This window comes from Nannobrachium achirus, assembly GCF_963921795.1.
Source record: "Nannobrachium achirus genome assembly, chromosome: 13".
In the NCBI taxonomy this organism is placed as follows: Eukaryota; Metazoa; Chordata; class Actinopteri; order Myctophiformes; family Myctophidae; genus Nannobrachium; species Nannobrachium achirus.
In genome coordinates this window covers 5,535,261-5,556,982 of record NC_137833.1, presented here as the reverse complement: position 1 = coordinate 5,556,982, position 21,722 = coordinate 5,535,261, and the positions used below count along the sequence as shown (strand labels likewise).

At 43.2% G+C, this 21,722-nt stretch overlaps 3 protein-coding genes across 3 annotated transcripts in view; 2 read left to right on the top strand and 1 right to left on the bottom strand.

Moving 5' to 3' along the window:
• Positions 1 to 1,749: 1,749 nt before the first annotated feature.
• Positions 1,750 to 15,419, bottom strand: LOC308296759 (uncharacterized protein; the record flags this gene model as incomplete). Its single annotated transcript, XM_080740086.1, has 7 exons — positions 1,750 to 2,286; positions 2,690 to 2,918; positions 3,063 to 3,119; positions 3,590 to 3,760; positions 5,032 to 5,333; positions 9,091 to 9,235; positions 15,249 to 15,419. 7 exons carry the CDS (start codon positions 15,417 to 15,419, stop codon positions 2,165 to 2,167), a joined length of 1,197 nt encoding a protein of 398 aa, XP_080596212.1. The 3' UTR covers positions 1,750 to 2,164.
• Positions 6,129 to 7,166, top strand: LOC308296670 (kelch domain-containing protein 3-like; the record flags this gene model as incomplete). Its single annotated transcript, XM_080739998.1, has 1 exon — positions 6,129 to 7,166. One exon carries the CDS (start codon positions 6,129 to 6,131, stop codon positions 7,164 to 7,166), a length of 1,038 nt encoding a protein of 345 aa, XP_080596124.1.
• Positions 15,420 to 16,535: 1,116 nt separating the features above from the next.
• Positions 16,536 to 21,722, top strand: part of prkn (parkin RBR E3 ubiquitin protein ligase) — a 27,008-nt gene continuing 21,821 nt past the window's right edge. The window contains exon 1 of the mRNA XM_080739822.1: positions 16,536 to 16,588. Coding sequence (XP_080595948.1) covers positions 16,582 to 16,588 — 7 coding nt within the window. The 5' untranslated portion in view covers positions 16,536 to 16,581. The remainder of the gene's footprint in view (positions 16,589 to 21,722) is intronic.

Sequence of the window (21,722 nt, the reverse complement as noted above, 5' to 3'; positions counted from 1 at the left end):
CTGATCCCAACCCTAGCACTGAGCATAGAGCTGATCTGATCCCAACCCTAGCACTGAGCATAGAGCTGATCTGAGTGCAGCAGCTCATTGTAGACCAGACACCAACCACAGTGTGGGATTTACATATATCATTTATTGTGCTGTGAAAATACATGTAGACATAAAGCACGCACGCACGCACGCACGCACGCACGCACGCACGCACGCACGCACACACACACACACACACACACACACACACACACACACACACACACACACACACACACACACACACACACACACACACACACACACACACACACACACACACACACACATTAACGTCACTGGTTTGAGTCCGACAGCAGTGAGTTCCTACTTTGTAATGTGTACTTCAAAAGCAATGCGATTCCAAAGTAAGTCGGACTGCACAGAGAAAAGGTCTCTTCACCGCCCGGACAGCGTCTCTGTCTTGCAGTATGCGATAATAACAGTAGTCGGTCTCAGCTCGTAGCGATGATGTGAACTGTCCACTTTTTATACATTTGCAAACCGCATTTCTGCAGGAGTTCTGTACGTTGCTGGACTCCATTCTGAATGTTTGGTCTGAACTAGACTTTGCAGTTTGACAGTATGGAATATCTATGGACCATGGAAGCTTCAAGATTTGACACGTGATCACTTATTCTCATCCGTTTTGTCCGCTTTGAAGGACAGAAAGACAGTGTTCGTCTCTACAAGACGGACAGACTGACAAGGGACAGGCGTAGTTCGCAATTTGCAGAGATCACCCAAAGTCACAGGTTTCCCAGGTTTCCCCGTAACTTGGGGGTGCTGAGGACTTCCTCTTGAAGGAGAGTTTGATTCGTTGAGAACGTCCCAGTGAAGACTGAACAAATTATAATTACTGTATTTTCCGGACTATAAGGCGCACTTAAAAGCCTTTAATTTTCTCAAAAAACTACAGTGCGCCTTATAGTCCAGTGCGCCTTATATATGGATCATTCATTGACATTGACATTCCCTTTAGCACAGCTCCATCTGTTGGATACATAACGCAATGGTAGCGTCTATTATGTGCGCCTTATAGTCAGGTGCGCCTTATATATGAAAACAGTTTGAAAATAGACCATTCATTGACAGTGCGCCTTATAGTCAGGTGCGCCTTATAGTCCAGAAAATACTGTAGATCTTAGTTTTTTTTTTTATAACTTAAAGATATCTTACAGTGAAGTAGGGTGCCTAGAAGAACGACAACTTTGTATTTTTTTTACAACAAGGGTTCATATTTTAGATAGTCATTAGAGAAAAGAAGAGTGTCAAAATGTTTTCATTTACTTCTTTCTATCGTTTTAGTGATTTTAATGAATTTTTAGCTAATTATGTATTTTTAGACACAATAAGCCCATTCCCTAGCCTAGATGCACCACAATCTTTCATGGGCAGATGTGACTTATGGGGGCTGGTGTAAACAGTAACAAAGACATTGACGGCTTATTGTGTCTAAAAAGACATATTTAGCCACTTGTACGCATGCCCCCACCTACTGAAATCAAAATACTAAAATCGCTAAAACAATAGAAAGCAGTAAATGAAAACATTTTAACACTCATCTATAATAAAATATGAACCCTTGTTGTAAAAACTAAAGTTGTCCTTTAACAATTTAAAACCGAACAAAGTTATCTGTTCCTTCGGGAACTTATAAAGACACATAGAAAACAGAGGTGACGTAATGATTATAAAATCGTTACAACACCCTTAACACAGAGTCAGAAGTGTTCGTCTCTGCAAGACAGACAGACTGACAGTTAATGCTGGTCTTGGCTCAGACCTCACAGAGCATCGTCGCTGCCCTACAAAGGCAGAGTGCAGTAACTACGTTTTCGGACACACCAACTTATTTGTGTCGCCCAAAGGTAAAATTAGCCTTCATGATATTGGGGCATGAACAATTAGCTCAAGAACAAATATACAATCAGTGTAATATCACGTGTATGTCTATATCTCATTTGGCTGATCAGCTGTAACACTTTTAAACCCATTTTTCGTGAATGTCCTTTAACTGTCTGAACCTCATGGAACCTGGCAACCCGTCCTTTTCTCTGTCCCAGTTCCAGATCGCAGGCTTCTGTGTCCGCTCCTGCAAGCAAGGGTTCCGATTGGCCGTGCAGCCTGTCAGTCAGAGGTACCGCGGTTCCCGATTGGCTCGCCTGGAGCGGAAACGAATCTCGGACAGCTTGGAGTTGATGCCCGTCCCGATCACTCCTTTGCGGGCGAGCGGGAACCTGGTTAGAGTCGCATCTGGAGAGAATGGGGAGAGAGAGAGATTTCTGTTCAAATATTTCAAAAAGCATAACACATAACACAAGTGTATGAATGGTAATTTTGACAACTAAAACTATGACAAAATACTTTCTGACAACTCCTTTTTTCCCCTGACGAAAACTAAATAAAATCTAAGCCACGATGACAATTTTGTCCATAAAAAAAAAAAATAGACTAAAATGCCAAGACGGCCAAGATACACTTCAGTCGACTGTATCAACTGTGGATTTAGTCGACTAAAATCTTTTGATATTTTGTAAATCTAGACGACTGAAATATGACTAAAACTGAAAGGAATTTTATTCGAAAGACTGTGACTAACTGCTGTCAAAATTTACATTGGCGTGTGCGTGCGTGTGTGTGTGCGTGCATATCGTACTGAAGATAGCGTTGATCTTGTGTGGGTCCAGAGCGCTGCGCTGCTCGTGGAAGGTGGATCTGCGGCTCCGCCCCCCCCGCAGGTTGCTGTTCATCAGAGTGTTCATGTCGAACACGCCCAGCAGCAGCGTGCGCGCCATCGCCGTGGGAGACTGCGCCTGATTGGCCGCATGCCACGAGCGCACGTCACATGACACTCCGGAGCCCGGGTATATCTCCACGTGGTTTACCTGGTCCGCACGCACGCACGCACACGCGCACACACACACACACACACACACACACACACACAGACATGAATTAAAAAAATATATTCAACAGATTTTGATTGTCTAAATACACGATAACTTTTGTCCAAATCACATCATCCTTACCTTGTCATATAATAGTAATGGTTCTCTCTCCTGATTGGATGAAATTGGTATCCCGACCTGCAAGTAAATTGAGTGTTATTGAACAAACACTCTATAGAAATGATTACAAGAACCAACATACAACATAAGTAAAGTGTCAATTTAAGGATTTTTAAAACAGTTTTAAACACCTCTAAAAAGAAAGATTACAATAATAATAATATATATGTCCATTACTGCATTAAAAGTAATCAACAAACACTGGACATATTGTCAAATATTCATTTATGCATTTTGCCGATCTACATGCTCACAACACCTCTCACAATGTGAGCATGTAGATCTGCTATTTTCACAAGCGAGGCAAACTACCGGTAAATGTAATGACTCAAATCCTACAATTCACCGGATAAAGTGCCTGTCAGGGCGGGCGGGGGGGGGGGGGGGGGGGTCCCCATTATGATTATTTTGGGGGATCACAGTTTGAATGTAATTCATAGTTATCAGTGTGTTTAAATGTAATTCATAGTAACATCAGGTCTCCTTACATGTGCGTGTGTTCCGAGGTCTCCGTTGATGCACGGCGGTGCGTCTGAACAGCACCTCCTGCTGGTCACCGCCATGTCTGTCTGCGTGCACATGGGAGGAGCCTCGGCCACGCCCATCTCCCCTCCTCTCACCTGCACAGGTGGAGCAGCACGTCTTGATTTAATCTTAGTCTTAGATAGATAAACACAGGTGGAGCAGCACGTCTTGATTTAGTCTTAAGATAGATAGCTTTATTATCCTGCCTCGCCCAGAGGCGCGGCAGTTAAAGGGATATTTCACTTTCAAAAAAACTTTTGTCATTTTATTGTTTAATCAGGCTTTTATGAACACCCTGAACAGATTTTAATTTGCTTGATTCAATATTTAGATATTTAATGTAAATGTTACCAGGCCCTCCTTTTGCAGGAGGCCTCCACATACACACCCATTGTAACTCCAAACTCTATTTTAACCATGATAGATTCATTAAAAACACCTGTTATTTTTTCTGGTGACTCATGATACCCTCCTAATACGTGAGCAGGCCGTGTTTTTTCGATAACTTTTTTCATTTATTTCTAATAATATTTTGTTGTATTTAATTTTTTCCATTTTCCAAAAGAATTATTAAAAATACATGAAAAAGTTATTGAGAAAACACGGTCTGCTCACATATTAAGGGGGTAGTATGAGTCACCAGAAAAAATAATCTGTGTTAATTAATCTATCATGGTTAAAATGGAGTTTGAAGTTACAATGGGTGTGTGTGGGGAGAGGCCCTGGAGCAGGAGGGCCTGATAACATTTACGTCAAATATCTAAATATTGAATCAAGCAAATTAAAAACTGTTCAGGGTGTTCATAAAAGCCTGATTAGACGATAAAATGACCAAAAGTTTTTTTGAAAGTGGAATATCCCTTTAAGGTTACAGAAAAATAAAAAGTACTGTTGTGTGCAGCAAAAAGAGGCAAAAAGAGAAACAAGAATCATCAGCGGTAATTAAACTGAAGTAAAAACAAATGTCCATTTATGCTAATGTCCATTGCAAGCTCGCAGCAAATGTCCATTTCTACCAATTTTTGTGGTCACAAGTTCAGATACTAGATTGTGATTGGCTTAAAACAGTGGTAAATCAGTCAACAACCTTGAGTTGGCTCATGGATCCCGCCCACTGTTGTGTTGCAGTTGTAACATTTCCAAACCTTGCAAGTTCCAACTGTGTTTTCTTTCATTTATATGGTAGAAGTGGTAGAAAAGCAATTTACCATTCGAGGGTCGTGGGTTGTTGGCTGATTTACCACTGTTTCAGGGTTACCCACGACCCTCGAATGGTAAATGGCTTACTTCTGCAAATGTCCATTGCGAGCTTGTAGATCTGCTATTTTTCAATAGCTAAAGCATAACATAATTCCATGTCTAATTGTCTAAATGGGTTTAGTAAATGCACTTAGTAACTGCTCACCTTCTCCTCTTCCTCCTCCTCCTCCTCGTCCTCTCCTCCTCCCAGAGAGCCTCCCCCGGCGTACGGGGACATGTCCCCGCTCAGGGGGTCCCTGCTCAGGGGGTCCTCGCTGGTCACCATGGAGACCGGGTGATGCTGGGCACTAAAGAGCGCGGCGGCGACGTTGTTGTTGTTGCTGTCGTTGTGGTGATGCGCGTAGGAGGAGGAAGTGAAGCCGTTGAGCTCCTCGCGGACGCCAGGCGTCGCCGGGTGGCTGGACTGACCCAGGGTCTGCCACATGGTGGACAGCAGCCCAGGGATCTCTGGGAAATGGAGGCAGAGAATGAGAGGTGATGTGGTCTAAAGCAGTGGTTCTCAAACTGTGGGTCCGGGATCCCCAGATTATGTTGGGGGGTCCCCAGATAATTAATATGGAACATGGTTTTATTACTCAACAGTAAACAAACCAACATAAAGTGTATAGAGGGTGTCTGCATGTTTCTAAAGTGACAATTTAAGGACTTTTTAATACCTCTATAATAACAGATTATACATTGGCCAAATTGTCAAATATTAGAGGCAGAAATTGTGAAAATAGCTCTTGTGAGCATGTAGATCTAGCTATAGCTATTTTCACAATAGAAAAAAAAAAGAATAAAGAATAATGCCTCAACTCTTAGTGCTCATAGGTTGGGGGCAGGGCCGGACTGGGGCATAAATTCGTTCCTGGCATCTTGGCTCAGACGGACACACCACAACAGGCGCGAACCGAACATTCTTGCGGAACCTTTACGGTTCGGAACCAACTCTGGTTCTCGCATCACATAGGCGGGAGAAAGAACCAGAACCGGTTCTTTGCCGGTGGAAAAGGCCCCTATCCCGATATTAAACCCTACTTGACACTAAACTGCTTTACTAACTGCAATATGCCTAAATATGGAGATGACACCATGATAGTGATGCGATCATCACACAATGACATCACAATCATTTAGCTGTCCTTTAAAATGAATTGTCAACGAGACAAAACATCATTTAGCAACGGATCCATCTGCGTGAAACTACTTTCCGGGAAAACTATTAAGCAACGTTGATTGAAGTTGTTGCTGGTGTGTGAAATGTTTGGTTGGACGGTACGTCTGAACGGAGGCCCAAAGAGACCCTTCCATGCTGCCGTCACAGTGGAGCACAAGGTGTTCTCCTTTGGAGGAGATGACAACAATGACAGAGATCACATTGAGGTTCTTGTCTTCAACACTGTGTCTTTGCGCTGGATGAGGTTGTCTCCAGTTACACCTGGAAGAGGAGAACTTCACCTTGAGGTTCCCTCCAGTCGCTGCTACCACACAGCTGTGCTGATAGAATATACCATCTACATCTGGGGAGGGCGTATTACCGAAACAAATGAGAACTGCAACTTTCTTTATGCATTTGATGTCGACACCCACAGATGGTTTAAACCCAAGGTTTCTGGAACTGTTCCAGAGGCGAGGGAGGACCATTCAGCCTGTGTCTTGGGGAAGGTCATGTTTATCCATGGAGGACAATACCACCCTGTGACACACCATAATGACATCTACAAGATGGACACAAACTCAATGGTCTGGTCTTTAATTAACACCAGAGGTACTCCAGTACCTGTTTCAGATTGTCACTCTGCCACCATCATCGGGACAAAGATGTTTGTATTTGGTGGCTGCTGCAGTCGCACTTACAACAAGAAGATCAGAGTGTTTGACACAGAGACCAACTGTTGGCTGAACACGCCTTCAACACAGCTTCTTCCAGGAAGACGCTGGAGTCATTCAGCCTTTGTCTACAATGGAGAGCTGTACATATTTGGTGGCTACATTCTGAGGGGAACGAGATTAAACGATCTGTGGAAATTGAACCCAGAGACCTTCTCCTGGAAGAAGGTTGAGCCCAAAGGAAAAGGCCCCGGTGGGAAGCATAGGATGTGCTGTTGCATGGTGGGAGATCGTGTCATTCTCTTTGGAGGATATGACAAACCTGATGACCTGTACATCTTAGACTTAAGTCCTAGTCTGAAGACGTTATGCAAGCTAGCTGTCACTCAGTACGGACTGGAACAGTCTGGACTCCCACACGACATCAGGTGGGAACTGGCAGCCATGACTACCAACAGCAACAGCTAAACCATTTTCCACAAGAATGAAAGGAAAATGTGGCACATAAGCTGCCAGATCTCCATAACATCTTTACCACTCGTTGTATGAGAAAAGATCAGAACATGACAGACACCAGCCGGGTCGTCCATACTCTGTTCTCACTCCTCCCATCCAAAAGACCTTACCGGAGTATCAAAACACACACCACCCGTCTCAGGAATAGTTTTTTTCCCCCAGGCTGAACAGCTGAATCCCATGCACGCTAGGGCATTAACGGAAAGGTCGACAAGTCGACTCAGTCAACTTCATTACACAAGTCGACTTCGACCAGAGAAAGTCGAAAGTCGAAATTGAAAAAAAAAATACATAAATAATACTTTCTATTGTGAAAATAGCAGATCTACATGCTCACAACGCCTCACGCTGCGAGGCGTTGTGAGCATGTAGATCGGCTATTTTCACAATTTCTGCCTCTATTCACGTTATTCCTGGCCCCGCCCCCGGCTTCCTGTTTATATCATGAAAGAGGCGGAAGGCTGAAAAAGCTGGCCTGAAAAACTGTTCCTGTTGTCCTTGCATTAAAGTGTCAGTAGTTGGCGTTCTAGGCTCCGGGCTCTGAATGTACATGGGTTGCCATGTCTGCTTATAATAAGCAATTTGTGTCTCTAAAAAAATAGTACAGTTGCTTATTGGGCTTACTTTCTAATATGTTTTAAACCAGTGGTTCCCAAATCTTTTCATATCAAGGACCCCAGATTAACATATTTGTCCACAGTCACAGACCCCCATCTGAAAATATGTGGTGCCAGGGACCGCCACACAGATTTATGTTGTTAAAATGTTTCAAAAATATTCAAATTTCTTTTTTCCCCCCTCAATATTTTTTAAATAGCAAATATACAAGCTCACAAAGTGTCGCAATGTGACACATTGTGAGCATGCTGATCTGCTATTTTCAATTGTAAATGTAAAGTAGTATAGCCTAGTTGCTTCTGTTGGGATTATTTCTTTGGCAAAATCTGGCAACAGACAATTCCGTGTCACTTCCTTACTTGGGAGGAAGTGAAAAGATGTTTTTTGAAGCAGCACACAGAGAAAAACTCTCTAGCACCCTCTGTAAAAGAAAATGGCAGCCTCCATAGAGAGGGCCAGGAATATGGTGAATATATTTTAAGAAAAGGCTGATGCACACCTCAAAGATTGGTTACCAGGTGCGTAGGACAAAAATACATATATCAAAAGGGTTAAAAAATAGCCGATCTACAAGCTCAAAACGCATCGCAGCGCAATGCGTTTTGAGCTTGTAGATCTGCTATTTTTGCTTCTTTTGTATGAGATACTAGAATGACAAAGTAGGACGTAGCAATATGCAATGTGGCCCTCTGGAATGAAGGTGGAAATATAGTAGCCCTCGGCCCCTCGCCATCATCAAAGTTGCCCACCCCTGTTCTAGTGTGTATCAGGTTCTTACCCATTGACCAGCATGTTCTTTGAGGTTCTAGTGTCTATCAGGTTATTACCGTTGCCCAGCATGTTAGGGTCTTACCATTGACCAGCATGTTCTAGTCAAGTGTGTATCAGGTTCTTACCATTGACCAGCATGTTCTAGTGTGTATCAGGTTCTTACCATTGACCAGCATGTTCTAGTGTGTATCAGGTTCTTACCGTTGACCAGCATGTTCTAGTGTGTATCAGGTTATTACCGTTGACCAGCATGTTCTAGTGTGTATCAGGGTCTTACCATTGCCCAGCATGTTCTAGTGTGTATCAGGGTCTTACCATTGCCCAGCATGTTCTAGTGTGTATCAGGGTCTTACCATTGACCAGCATGTTCTTTGAGGTTCTAGTGTGTATCAGGTTCTTACCGTTGACCAGCATGTTCTTTGAGGTTCTAGTGTGTATCAGGTTCTTACCGTTGACCAGCATGTTCTAGTGTGTATCAGGTGCTTACCGTTGACCAGCATGTTCTTCAGCCTGAGGTTCTCCGAGGCCATCTCTGCTCTCTCTCTCTCCAGCTGACGCACTCTGGAGCGCAGGAAGTGAAGCTCCGCCCCCTGGTAGTCTGTCAGCCCCGCCCCCGACTCCACCTTCATCACCTGGACCAAGAGGATGAGGAGATACGTCACAACACAATATGATATACAAGCTGCAAGCATGTACATCTGCTATTTTTGAAAGATTTTGACAAAATCTTTGGAAGGCCCCTGGCAGAAAGAAATTATTGATTCTTTTCTACAATCGATTAGTTGGATTAACTGTTAAAAATGTAGTCCACAATGTTATGCCAATTAATGTCTTCCTTCTCGCTCCAACTGTCAATCGGCGGACGGACGGACCAACGATTAAATTAACTTTCTTTGTTCTTTAAGACCTGTTTGTTTTTCTCTTCAGAGCTATCAGCTGTTCCCTCTAAGATAACCACGACATCATAAGAAATGACAACTTTCCTCCCCGAGGGGAAGGGCTGGGGAAAAAAGGAGAAGGTCCCAAATATTATAATCTCATGTCATTAATATGCAAATTGAACGCTGTTCAGTCAATCGTTGTGCCGTGTTACACCACAGCACATCTGAGGAGATGCACAAAATATGAAGTTGACGCTTCTTCAATTTAAATTCTAATGAGGTTCCGTCATCTGTTTACGCACACGTGCACGCACGCACACACAAACACAAGTATATGCACGCACGGATGAACCCAGCTAAAATACATCACAAACATAAACGCTCACGCACACATGTACGCAATCAGGTTGCTATACAAATAAAGCTGATTATTATTATTATTATAGCGATGCCATGCCAGGATATACATTATGCAACAATTTACAATGTAAGCATTTAGCAGACGCTCTTAATCCAAAGCGATTTACAATAAGCAAGGTAATACATCAATACATCAAATGCATAGAAATAGTAATCTAATAAAAGAAACTTGTCAGTCCAAGCACCCATTCAGTAAAAACTTTAGAAAAAAAAAGTGCCATCTAAATTAGGCTACATAGTACACATATGGTCATTGAGGGTAGTCAAGCCAATGCCCTTTTGAGCATTGTGCAATACCGCTGGTCAACCAGTAGGTGTCCTACCCGACCACATTGATACCATTCCAAGCAGATGCACCTTTAGAAGTGCATGTGGACCAGTGGTTCTCAACATGGGGTCCGGCCGGGGACCCCCAGGGGTCCTTGAGGGGGTTTTAGGGGACCCCCAGGTAAATGACTGATAGTTCTAACTCACATGAGAACCTTACATTGTCTGTAAGCAACTCTGAAGGTGTACAAAGGGAACAAAATGGACCCTTTTTTCGGTTCCATTTGTACAGAGATAAAACAAAGTGGTTCTCAAGCTGGGGGTGGAAACCTCTATCCACCTCTTTCCACAGGAGTTTGCTGGAGGCGACTGGAGATTATTTGGAACACACTTCCGGTTTAACGGCAGACATGGCAGTGGTCCCCACCCAGGTTGATCCTTAGGGTGGCAGTGGTCCCCACCAAGGTTGATCCTTAGTCAGGGTGGTAGTGGTCCCTGGTTTACAATCAGTTGAAACCCCCTGGTTTATGCCTCATTCACACTACAGATATATAGTTGAACGTTTTGCTTGGTAATTCAATGTAATCTCAATGGAAACCAGCTTTAAAGATGCAGGAGATGCTCCAAACAAAGCTTTGAAAGCTTTAAAGCTGGTTTCCATTGAGATTACATTGAATTACCAAGCTAAACGTTCAACTATATATCTGTAGTGTGAATGAGGCATTAGCAGACAATTGTACAAGTCCTTCTGATCCGAGTCCAAGTCGAGTCGCAAGTCATTTGGTCCAAGTCTCAAGCAAGTCTCAAGTTTTTTCTGTTGTGGGCAAGTCAAGTCGAGTCGAGTCACAAGGTTATGTCAAGTCAAGTCGAGTCGAGTCACAAGGTTGTCATGTCAATTTGCGTCGAGTCGCGTCGCGTCGAGTCGAGTCACAAGGTTGTCAAGTCGAGTCAAGTCACAAGGTTGTCAAGTTGAGTAAATGATACCTCTGTGACCATAACTATTATGTAATTAACATTCAGTAGGAAAAAAACAGTAACACTAGGCTTACCCTCTGACCATAATACTCTATCATGGCAGAGGTTCTCAAACTTTTAAATTCTGAGGTCTCTCTCCCCTGGAACCAAATGGATTTGGTTGTACACTGTCAGAGTTACAGACCTATAAGGGTCAATTTAGACCAATGTCTAGACCAAATCAAATCAATCAATCAATAAAAGTGTGAACCTAGCGTGGCGTTCACGACTGCTTTGGTGAGTGGCATAGTGGCAAGTCGTCCGAGTCAGCGTGTCTCAAGTCGAGTCGAGTCGGGAGTCATTGTCTTCCAAGTCAAGTCGAGTCTCAAGTTTTTGACCTTATGTCCGAGTCAAGTCGCAAGTCGTCAAATTTGCGACTTGAGTCCGAGTCAAGTCGAGTCATCATGACTCGACTCCAATTGTCTGGGCATTAGACTCATGCTACTGTAGGTTCTTGGTTTACCTGCGATCCTGTTTACTGAGGCGCTATTCTCTCTCTGCATTTGATGTACGACGTGTGCATAAGAGTGACCTGCTAAATGCACTGATCTACAAACCAAGTTGTTTCATTCAAACTGAGCTTGAATGAAACAAGTAATAAGCTAATAAGTTCACATGCATGTTTATATCACATATTTATTTCGGACAGACAGAGACAGAGAGAGAGAGAGAGAGAGAGAGAGAGAGAGAGAGAGAGAGAGAGAGAGAGAGAGAGAGAGAGAGAGAGAGAGAGAGAGAGAGAGAGAGAGAGAGACACACACACACACACACACACACACACACACACACACACACACACACACACACACACACACACACACACACACACACACACACACACACCGGGTGCATGGGTGTATGTGTGTACATTCAACACAGGAGATGAACATGAGCCAAACCTTAACCAACATAAATAAAATATAATAATGTGCTCAGATTCTGGCACTGTGTGTCAGGGAGTGAATGCACAGTGTTGCATATCTATCTATCAACAATGATATATGTGTTGTCATGTCAACACAGTGAATATATTAATGCATACTGTAACGTCTGTCGCCAATGAATATGTATGAATGTAATCAACAATGAGCGTATGGATGGATGGGTGCATGGCCTACATAAGCAGCATGGTCTTATCAACAACGCATATATGAATGAATATACGCACAGCCTATCAGCAATGAATATATGAATGCATAATGTATGACAGCCATGAATATATGAATTCATATATGTGTGCGGTTTCATGTCTTTCACAGCCCCTCACCCACACTGTTCACTCCTAATACTATTGTTGGACATTCTTCTTCTTCTTATTATTATTATTTGAATGGTCTTTTATGTCCCTATTATATCTGTTAAAACTGTATCAGATACTGTATCCATGAGGCTACGGAATGATTAACTGCCCTATTTTCAAATGAATTGAACGTTTTGACAGTCTTCGCCTATAATGCCATTCTCTAAATAGGGACACCAGGTTCAAGCGTCATTTCCACCGGGATAAAGATAGATAACTATAACGATATGTCGGCGTTTACATCAATTATCTGCGTTATTGTTGAGTTGAGAATGATTTTTTAAATGATATCTTTATCGTGCTTGGTGGGAATAATGCTTTAAAGTGGGTTTTGCAATATAATGAATAGAGGCCTATTCAGTGCTTTGGCTTATTCAACAAACAGCTTATTACTATTTTAATGACACACCAATGTACATATAGCTGTTCATAAGAGAAGTACATTGGGTCATTGCAGTGGTGTAAAGTAACTACGGTAAGTACATTTAGTATAAGTAAAATGAGGTACTAATAATTTACTTTTAATTTAATCTCAACTTCCCCTCCGTTACAGCTCAGTCAAATACTTTTTACTCCACTACAATTGTTGGGACACCTTTACTAACTAGTTACTGTACTTTGTCGATTTACAGTAGATTATCAAATTACAAACCCTACAGTTCATTAAGTGATTCATTATGTATTGTTATAGTTTAATCCTCGGTAAAGTGGGCGAATCAAGTTCACATCCGGGAATTTGGTCTCTACTTGGTCAAATGCAGACTTAAGATTGGAATGGTACTTGGGCAGCGACTGATGTCGTATCACAAATTCACGAGGACGCAAGTTAAGACAAGCATTTACATTGAGAAACAGCCATACTCTCAGGTCTGAGGTCACCACTCACCACAGCTGTCAATCAACCCGTTAGCCGTTACCTGGCTCCACCCCATCCAATCATCACCACCTGCTGTCTATAAAAGGCTGAGCCACACCTCAGCTCTGTCTCTCCAAATCATTTCCCCTACAGTTTGTAGCCCTGTCATGTAGTCTTGAGTTTGTAGTTATGTTGAACCCCAGAGCAAACTTTTAGTACTTTTGTTATTTCTCCTACTTAATATAAATTCTGTCGTATATGCCGCTGCCTTGGGACAGGGAAAGACAGAGGCCTCTATACACAGGCACCACGTACTGTAGGTAGAACTTTGTTAAAGCACACTGGGTAAGGGGTTGTTGCCACTTAATGTATTTTTGTTTTTGGTTAGGGTAGTTAGGTAGGCAGGCTTTTGGTTTACTAGACTAGTTACTTGGTAGTTAGTTAGTCTGTCTTTTGTTTCACTTAGCTGCTTCGTTTGTTATTTTGGCAACACCAGTGTTCCTAGGTAGTGGCTTGTGACTGGTTTGTATGCTTGTGCATACTTTTGAAACATGTAAATAATCTTTACATGAACAACAAGAGTAAAAGCACACCAGGTTTTAAAGGTTTAACATTTTCATGTTACAATCCTTACCTCTAGACTTATTTGGTTTCGTAACAGTATAGGCTGCTGTAAATGCTTTTGTCTTTTACTAAAATAACATTTTGAAGCCAGGCTTTGAAACCGAAGCAGTATATTCATATAGTGCACTTCCCCCCCTTTCCACAATATCTTCTTGGAAAATGTAAAGTGAAGTGACAACTTCATCCTCACAAGTATGCCAAAAAATATAACTAGCCTATACTCACACAGTACTCAAGTATACTTAGTTACTGTCCACTGCTAGGGATGTGTAAATCAGTCCAGGCATATCTACAAGCTCATAGTGAATAGTGTTTTGAAAAATCAACCTTTTTGCAAATTTACATTAAAATCTTTGCATCTGGGAGTCCCTGGAACGCAATATTTTGAGATGGCCAAAGGCATCTAATTCTGGGGGGTCTTCGAAGCACCACTGAAATAACATGCAAGTGTCATGCTAAGAATTAAGGAAGCCCATATTTTTGCCTGATTCAATCAGGCAAAATAACGTTTATTATTATTGTTAAATGGAATTACATGACACTAACATTTAATTTTTTGACAGACAATAATAAACCGACAAAAACAATGACCCAACGAATAAATGACCCAACTAAAAGAGCGTATGAAGCTAGAGCCAAGCTTCATACTGTACTGTACAGTAGGTTAACTTATAGTGGAGAGGATATTCTCACCCAAGGGGTTCTGTACTGTACTACAGTGGTTCTCAACCTTTTCAAAAATAATCATATTTTAACTGCATGGGGACCCAGAGTAGAACATATAAATGCATTTGAAATTAAAAACGTTGCTATTCAGGATTCCAATTGAAAAATAGCTAAAGAAATAATTCAGGTTTCCAATAAAAAAGGAAATAGCTAGTTGGTTTAGTGAGGGAAAACAATGTTGCATATTAAGTTAATCATCTGGATCAAACATGCAGATGCCATTAGCACCCCTAATCATAACTGACTGCAACTCTGACTTCAGAAGGTTGGACATTTCTCTATTATAAATCCTTGTTTTAAGTGGTCTCGTGTAATATTGTAATATTTTGAAATGGACTTTTGATATTCACGAGCTGCCATAAAAAATAAAAAAATAAAACAAATCTACATTTTAACAAAAAAGTTTGTAATAATTCACTCATTCATGTGCAATGTAACTAGAAGAATATAAGTTTCAAGAAATATATGAAAGTTTCAAGAAAAAAAATACTTTTACACAACATTCTATTATATTTTAAGATGGATCTGTACATTAGTGGACATGATGATGATCTTACCCTAGGGGTTCCCATGATGTCCACCACTGAAGCAGAGCTCTCTGGTACTGCTCCTCCTCCTCCTCTCTGCTGCAGGAGAGAACACTCACTGCTCCTCTGAGTCTGAGGAGGTCCTCCTGATCCAGAACATTTAGAAGATGCTGGTCCTCCTCTCAAACCTTCAGCCTCCATGATGCTCTGATCCCCTCCTCCTCCCCTCACCTCCCAACGCAGGAGACTCACTGCCCTGCTGCTCTCCTCTCCTCTCTCACACAGAGAGAGAAATACACCAATGCAAATAAATCTCTAAAAAAATGATAATAATACTGTGAAACAGCTACTCTGAGCTCGGGGGGTAAATAAAGCTTTTATTCCATATTTAGTGGTTGTGAGGGCGGCGCTGAGGCGGCGGTGGTCCAACCTCTGTACAGAGAAACACAAAAGAATGAAAGAGGAGAGGATAGAGAAAAAAAATGCAAAGAAGTTATTAAAATTCATCAACAACACCACTTCCGGTTGTTCTGTTCCCCCCCGCCCCCTCGGATGTGACGTCAGTACAGGACGTATTTTTATTATTTTGTATTATGCAATTTATTTAAACATACCTTGCAAAAGTTTGTTTTGTTAAAAATATATGTAAATTATTACATTAAGAATATTAATTAATAAATAGTCTGTTCATAATTTACACTTCTTTCTACTAAATTTCCTTTTTCCCTCTCGGTTTATACTTGGTCGTACGGCGGTGCCGCGCGTCATAAATAACCTCGATCTACAAGACCTCGGCACTCGGTGGATCATGCAGATGCGACGCGTTGTGAGCTTGTAGATCGGCGTGATTATGGATCCAACTGGGAAAGATGGATAACCACGCCCCGGACTCATTTTTGAAGCTTGTGATTGGCTGAACCGGACGTAGGGAGCGCTCCGTTGTAGTCACTTCGACCGCGCGAGGTGCACCAAAACCCAATTATCATGGCGTTTATCGTGCGCTTGCCCAGGCCTTACGGCCTGGTCATAAATATAACGATTGCATTCACCACGGCTTCGTAACTCGCGCGGCGCTCCGCCGGCCGCGCGGCCCTGGCCCGCTCTTCGCGGCCACTCGCGCCTGCGGCGCTCGGGGGTGAAGAGCAGGACCAAGATCCGCCTTCGCGCCGCTTGCAATGTCGTGGACAATAACTGAAAACGAGCGCTCTTTGCCGTTTCCATCCATCTTTCCCAGTTGGATCCATAATCACGCTGTAGATCGGCTATATTCGGTCCGCGACGCCTGGATATGACGTCAGTTTATTTGGACGTTTAATATTTGTGGGCATAAGTGGAGGACTTTCAGGGCAGAGGACAGTGTGACATGATAGGTATGTATGTACTGTACTATACCAGCTGTATGTTATTAATACACTATAGACAATAGACACGGGTTTAAGATACACTCATTGCGTTCTGCACAGCTATATATTTACCCAGGTTGTATGGGAGTCTCTCTCCTTCTCCCTCTCCCTTCACGCACGCTGGCACGCACAGAGTGCATGGATATTGAACTTGACACAGCAGTATTGGTCAAGCAAGCTATTATGTATAGCCTACCTACCTACACAATACACATTACAAGTTCACTTCGACTTTATTGTCCTCTATTGATACATTTTGGCAGGTGTTTTGTTTGTTTGTCTTGTAAACACCAATGTTTTTCAGATGCAACACTAGTAAAGTTTAAAGGGAAACTAGGTAACTAAGATATATCTATTTGTGCCTATACATTTTTTAGCAGCCGTTTCCCTTTATCAGTCACTATATTATTGTGCTGGGGTTTTCCTCGCAGAAAGATACCCCTGGTTGTATTTTGGTTCTGTTCCAGTGTTGATATCATCCCTTGGAGGGATGTTTTTGTCTGTGAGGGGAGGGGGAAGCTCAGCCAGAGCTCCTGATTGCTCCCTTTGAACTTCAAAGGGGTTGTGCACTGAGGTAATTTTGATTGTGCCATACAAGTGTCAAGTGCTCGTTAGTTACCTGATCTCTGTAATCAATGAAAGCATCAAAGACCTGTTTGATGCCTGTTAGGCGCGCCACACACATATGCGTGAAACATCTTCTCCGTATCGTCTGAGAATGGCCACTGGGGGCGCCGTACTAATGCATTGTTAATGGAAGGTTGTTTGGTGTTTTGTCGTTGCCGTGTCTCTTGGCCAAAAGACAGGCTGTGGTTGAGCTAGAGACACGGCAACAACAAAAAACCAAACAACCTTCCATTGACAATGCATTAGTATGGCGCCCCCCATGTGGCCATTCTCAGACGATACGGAGAAGATGTTTCACGCATATGTGTGAGTCCAGCCTTAGAGACGGAAGGGGGAGGGGGGATGTGTTTGTATACAACAACAAAAAAGACTTCAAAAATATATTTTATATTTTATTTTTGAGCGGTGGTAAACCGCTCCATAGAGTGGCTGTGTGTGTGTCTGTAGCCTTTTTCCTCAGCGTTTTGCCATAGCAAAATGTGTGTGTGTGTGTGTAGCATCAGTGATGTCATCATCATGTGTCTGTAGCCTTTTTCCTCAGCGTTTTGCTATACTATAGCATAGCCTGTACATCCTAGACTCAAATCCTATTCTGAAGACGTTATGCAAGCACGACCACCGCTCACTTCACATTGGGTGTGATTTTTTTTAAATAGCAGAACTACAAGCTCACAATGCATCTGTCGCATCACACCTTCTTCATCTACCGTCTTTGATTTCCATCTCGTCAGTCTCCATTTCTCCTGTGTGTGTGTGTGTGTGTGTGTGTGTGTGTGTGTGTGTGTGTGTGTGTGTGTGTGTGTGTGTGTGTGTGTGTGTGTGTGTGTGTGTGTGTGTGTGTGTGTGTGTGTGTGTGTGTGTGTGTGGGGCAGATGCCAGGCTAATTGGTAATTAATTATTGAGTCATTGGTACTTAACAACCTCCTCTCTTCAGATGGAGATGTGACAGGCAGCCTGGCGGGAGTTTGTGCGTGCGTAAAACTATGATGACAATTATGTTGGCGTCCACACTTGTCCCTTGAGATTGATTGTGATGGATTTTAAATGTGTCTCTGGGGTCCTTAGAGTTTTTTTTTCTTTTTTTTGCCAAAAATAGCATATCTACAAACTCGTTGTTGTGAGCTTGTAAATCTGCTATTTTCAGCAACAAAATCTGTTGTAAAGGTAGAAGAAGAGGGGGTCCTCTGACTCCTCTCTATGTTCCCCAGGTTCTATGTTCCCTTCTCTATGTTCCCCACCTCACAGCATTCGTTTTAGTGAGGTTATGGTGAGGGGTAGGTTAGGTGGTTTTGATTGAAGAATTTATTAGAAGTTTGCAATAGAAAAAAGTACAGTTTCATGACAGTACAAATCACTGGTACAAGGTCAACTAAAAGGAGATCCTAGAAAGCCGAGGCTTATTTCCACAGGAACCACACTTTAAGTATCTCATATAACATTGAAAGACAGACGGATAGAACATACTTTATCTAGGATAATATCAGTTTCAAAAGCATAACATCAAATACAAAGGCAGAAAAGAAAGAAAAAAGGGGGGGGGGGGAGCATGGGGGCTTAGTCTATTTACAAGTCTCGGGTAGCAGCTGTCTGAAGGTGACTTTTCATACCAATTTTGAAGGAGGCTAGGGATTTGCTCTCCTTTAAGGCTTGTGGAAGGGCGTTCCACATGTTGATGGTATAGCAGGAGAACGAGTTAGCGCCTTGTTTAGTGTTAAATCTACGTTGATGATGATTAGTGGAGCTGCCTCTGGTGTTGTGATCGTGAACATCCTTGACCTTTAAGAAGTAGTTTGCCACATAGAACCTGGGGAACATAGAACCTGGGGAACATACGGTCCCAAAGAAGAGCAGACCAAGTACAGAGCCAAATGTCAAGTTCACTAAGTATTGAGGGTTACGGTCATTCTGGTGAATTAGCGAGGCGATGTGATAATGCGAATAAATGACCCCGGCGAATTTGTACACGTTTGTCTATACACACATACCACAGCGCGATTATGCGTATACAATTATTCAAATTGAATAAAGTTATCTGTGGTGCAGCAACCACTTACAAGCTAAACAACAAATAGAGTCTACCTCCGCTGGTGCGTGACAGTGAGGACAAGCACGTGCCATGGACAAGCGTGGCTTGCTGAAGCCCAACGGGCCAGCTTGAGGAAACGCATACATCCAAACGAGGTGCTGCTTAAATCCGAGTCTGCCCAGTGGGGGGAAAATGGGCCATGAGTAGAGTGGAAGGCAACAACCGTCCTGCTACATGTGCAGATAGAAACACCTACGCAAATCAGCGTTGTCACACATGGATGACATCGGTTTGTGTTGTGAGTGACATCAGACCAGAGGTTTGTCAGCCTACATAAGGTCTTGCAGGACTTGCACACATTGATACAGACGAGAGGAATATTGAGAGGACATACTAAGGCTGACAAAGACAGAGACAGGAGAAACGAGGAAGAGATGGGTTTCTGGTCATTACCTCTGAAAAGAGGACCGCAGACTTCCCACTCGTTCTTTGCTTGTGTTGCTGGGCCAGTGAAGGACAAAGTGTATTCCTTTGGAGGGTTCTTCTATGATGGGAAGAACTACAACAAGAAGGATCAGATTGATGTGTACGTTTTCAACACAGTGTCTTTGTGCTGGATGACGTTGCCCCCAGTGACCGCTGAAAGAGGAGAATGTTCCCTTGAGGTTCCCTCCATGCGCTACAGCCACACAGCTGTACTAATAGAAGATATCATCTACATCTGGGGTGGGATGGTGAATTGTAAGACAACAATGACAACAATAGATGTCGGAGAACAGTTTGTCGTCGTCGGGGACTTTGACAGCGTTCTTTATGCATTTGATGTCGACACCCACAGATGGTTCAAGCCAACCTTTTCTGGAACGGTTCCAGGGGAGAGGTACACCCACTCAGCCTGTGTCCTAGGGAAGGTCCTGTTTATCCATGGAGGATGGAACGAGCGGACTGGACGCACTAATGACATCTACAAGTTGGACACCAGCACAATGGTCTGGTCTTTAATTAACACCAAAGGCACTCCAGCACCCGTTTCAACAGGTCACTCTGCCACCATCATTGGGACAAAGATGTTTGTATTTGGGGGCGGAGGGCACCAGAACAAAAACATCAGAGTGTTTGACACAGAGACCAACTGCTGGCTGAGCACACCTTCTGCACAGATTCTTCCAGGGCAATGTACCGGTCATGCAGCCTTTGCCTACAATGGAGAACTGTACATATTTGGCGGCTACAACATTGATCTGGGACAGACTTCAAAAGGTCTGTGGAAATTGAATTCCAAGACCTTCTCCTGGAAGAAGGTTAAGCCCATGGGGAAAGGCCCAGATTGTTGGGCTTCAATGTGCAGTTGCATGGTGGGAGATCGTTTCATCCACTTTGGACCAGACCTCAACATAGAGATCTTAGACTTAAGTCCTAGTCTGAAGACGTTATGCAAGCTAGCTGTTATTCAGCACGGTCTGGAGAAGTCAGGACTCACACACGATGTCAAGTGGGAACTGGCAGCAATGACAGCAGAAACGGAGTGGCGTTTGTTTGATTGATTGAATACTTTATTAAGACAAAATTAACAGTACGTGTTCTAATCTGTATTACGGTCAAAAGTTGTCCCTCGTACTGAATTCTTCATGTAGAACGACACAGATCATCTGACAACCACCCCTGAGGGGAACTAAAGAGTCAATCATCATAAATCATATCGCGCCATGCTCCAGAAGGGACAATTAAGTACAGTTAATGATCATTAAAAAACTTGTGTTATGCACAGAGTTGATATCCTGTGGGACAACATCGCAGTTGATACGAGGAGCTATCCATCCTTCCATCCTTCCATCTTCAACCGCTTATCCGGAGTCTGCTCCCCGGGGCAACAGTTTCAGCAGAGAGCTCCAGACTTCCCTTTCCAGCCACTTCCTCCTGGGGGACCCCGAGGCGTTCCAAGGCCAGCGTGGAGATCAGATCCCCCCATCTGGTCCTTGGTTTGCCCCGGGGTAGCAAGGACCTCCCTGTCGGGAGACGCTCAGGAGGCATCCGTACTAGATGCCTGAACCACATAAGCTGGCTCCTCTGCAAGTGAAGGAGCAGCTGTTCGCGGATGACTGAACTTCTTACCCCCGCTTGTTTCCGCAGTCTTATTCTTTCCGTCATGACCCACACATTTTGTGACCAGACATGTCATGTCACCACAGCAGACATCGGGGTGAGTCCATGATGGTGGTGATTTTCTTAAGAGTGATCTGGTGTGGTGGGTAGAAGGGCCGGACTGGGACACAAATTCGGCCCCATTCTTGGCGCAGGCCGGCCCACCACAACCGGCGCAAACCGAACATAGAAGATCTACAAGCCCACAACCCATCGAGGCAGCGATGCGTTGTGGACTGTCTTGTATCAGCTGTTTTATTTTTGGGTGGGACTCCTGGGTCACAGTAGCCTGTGATTGGGCTACTG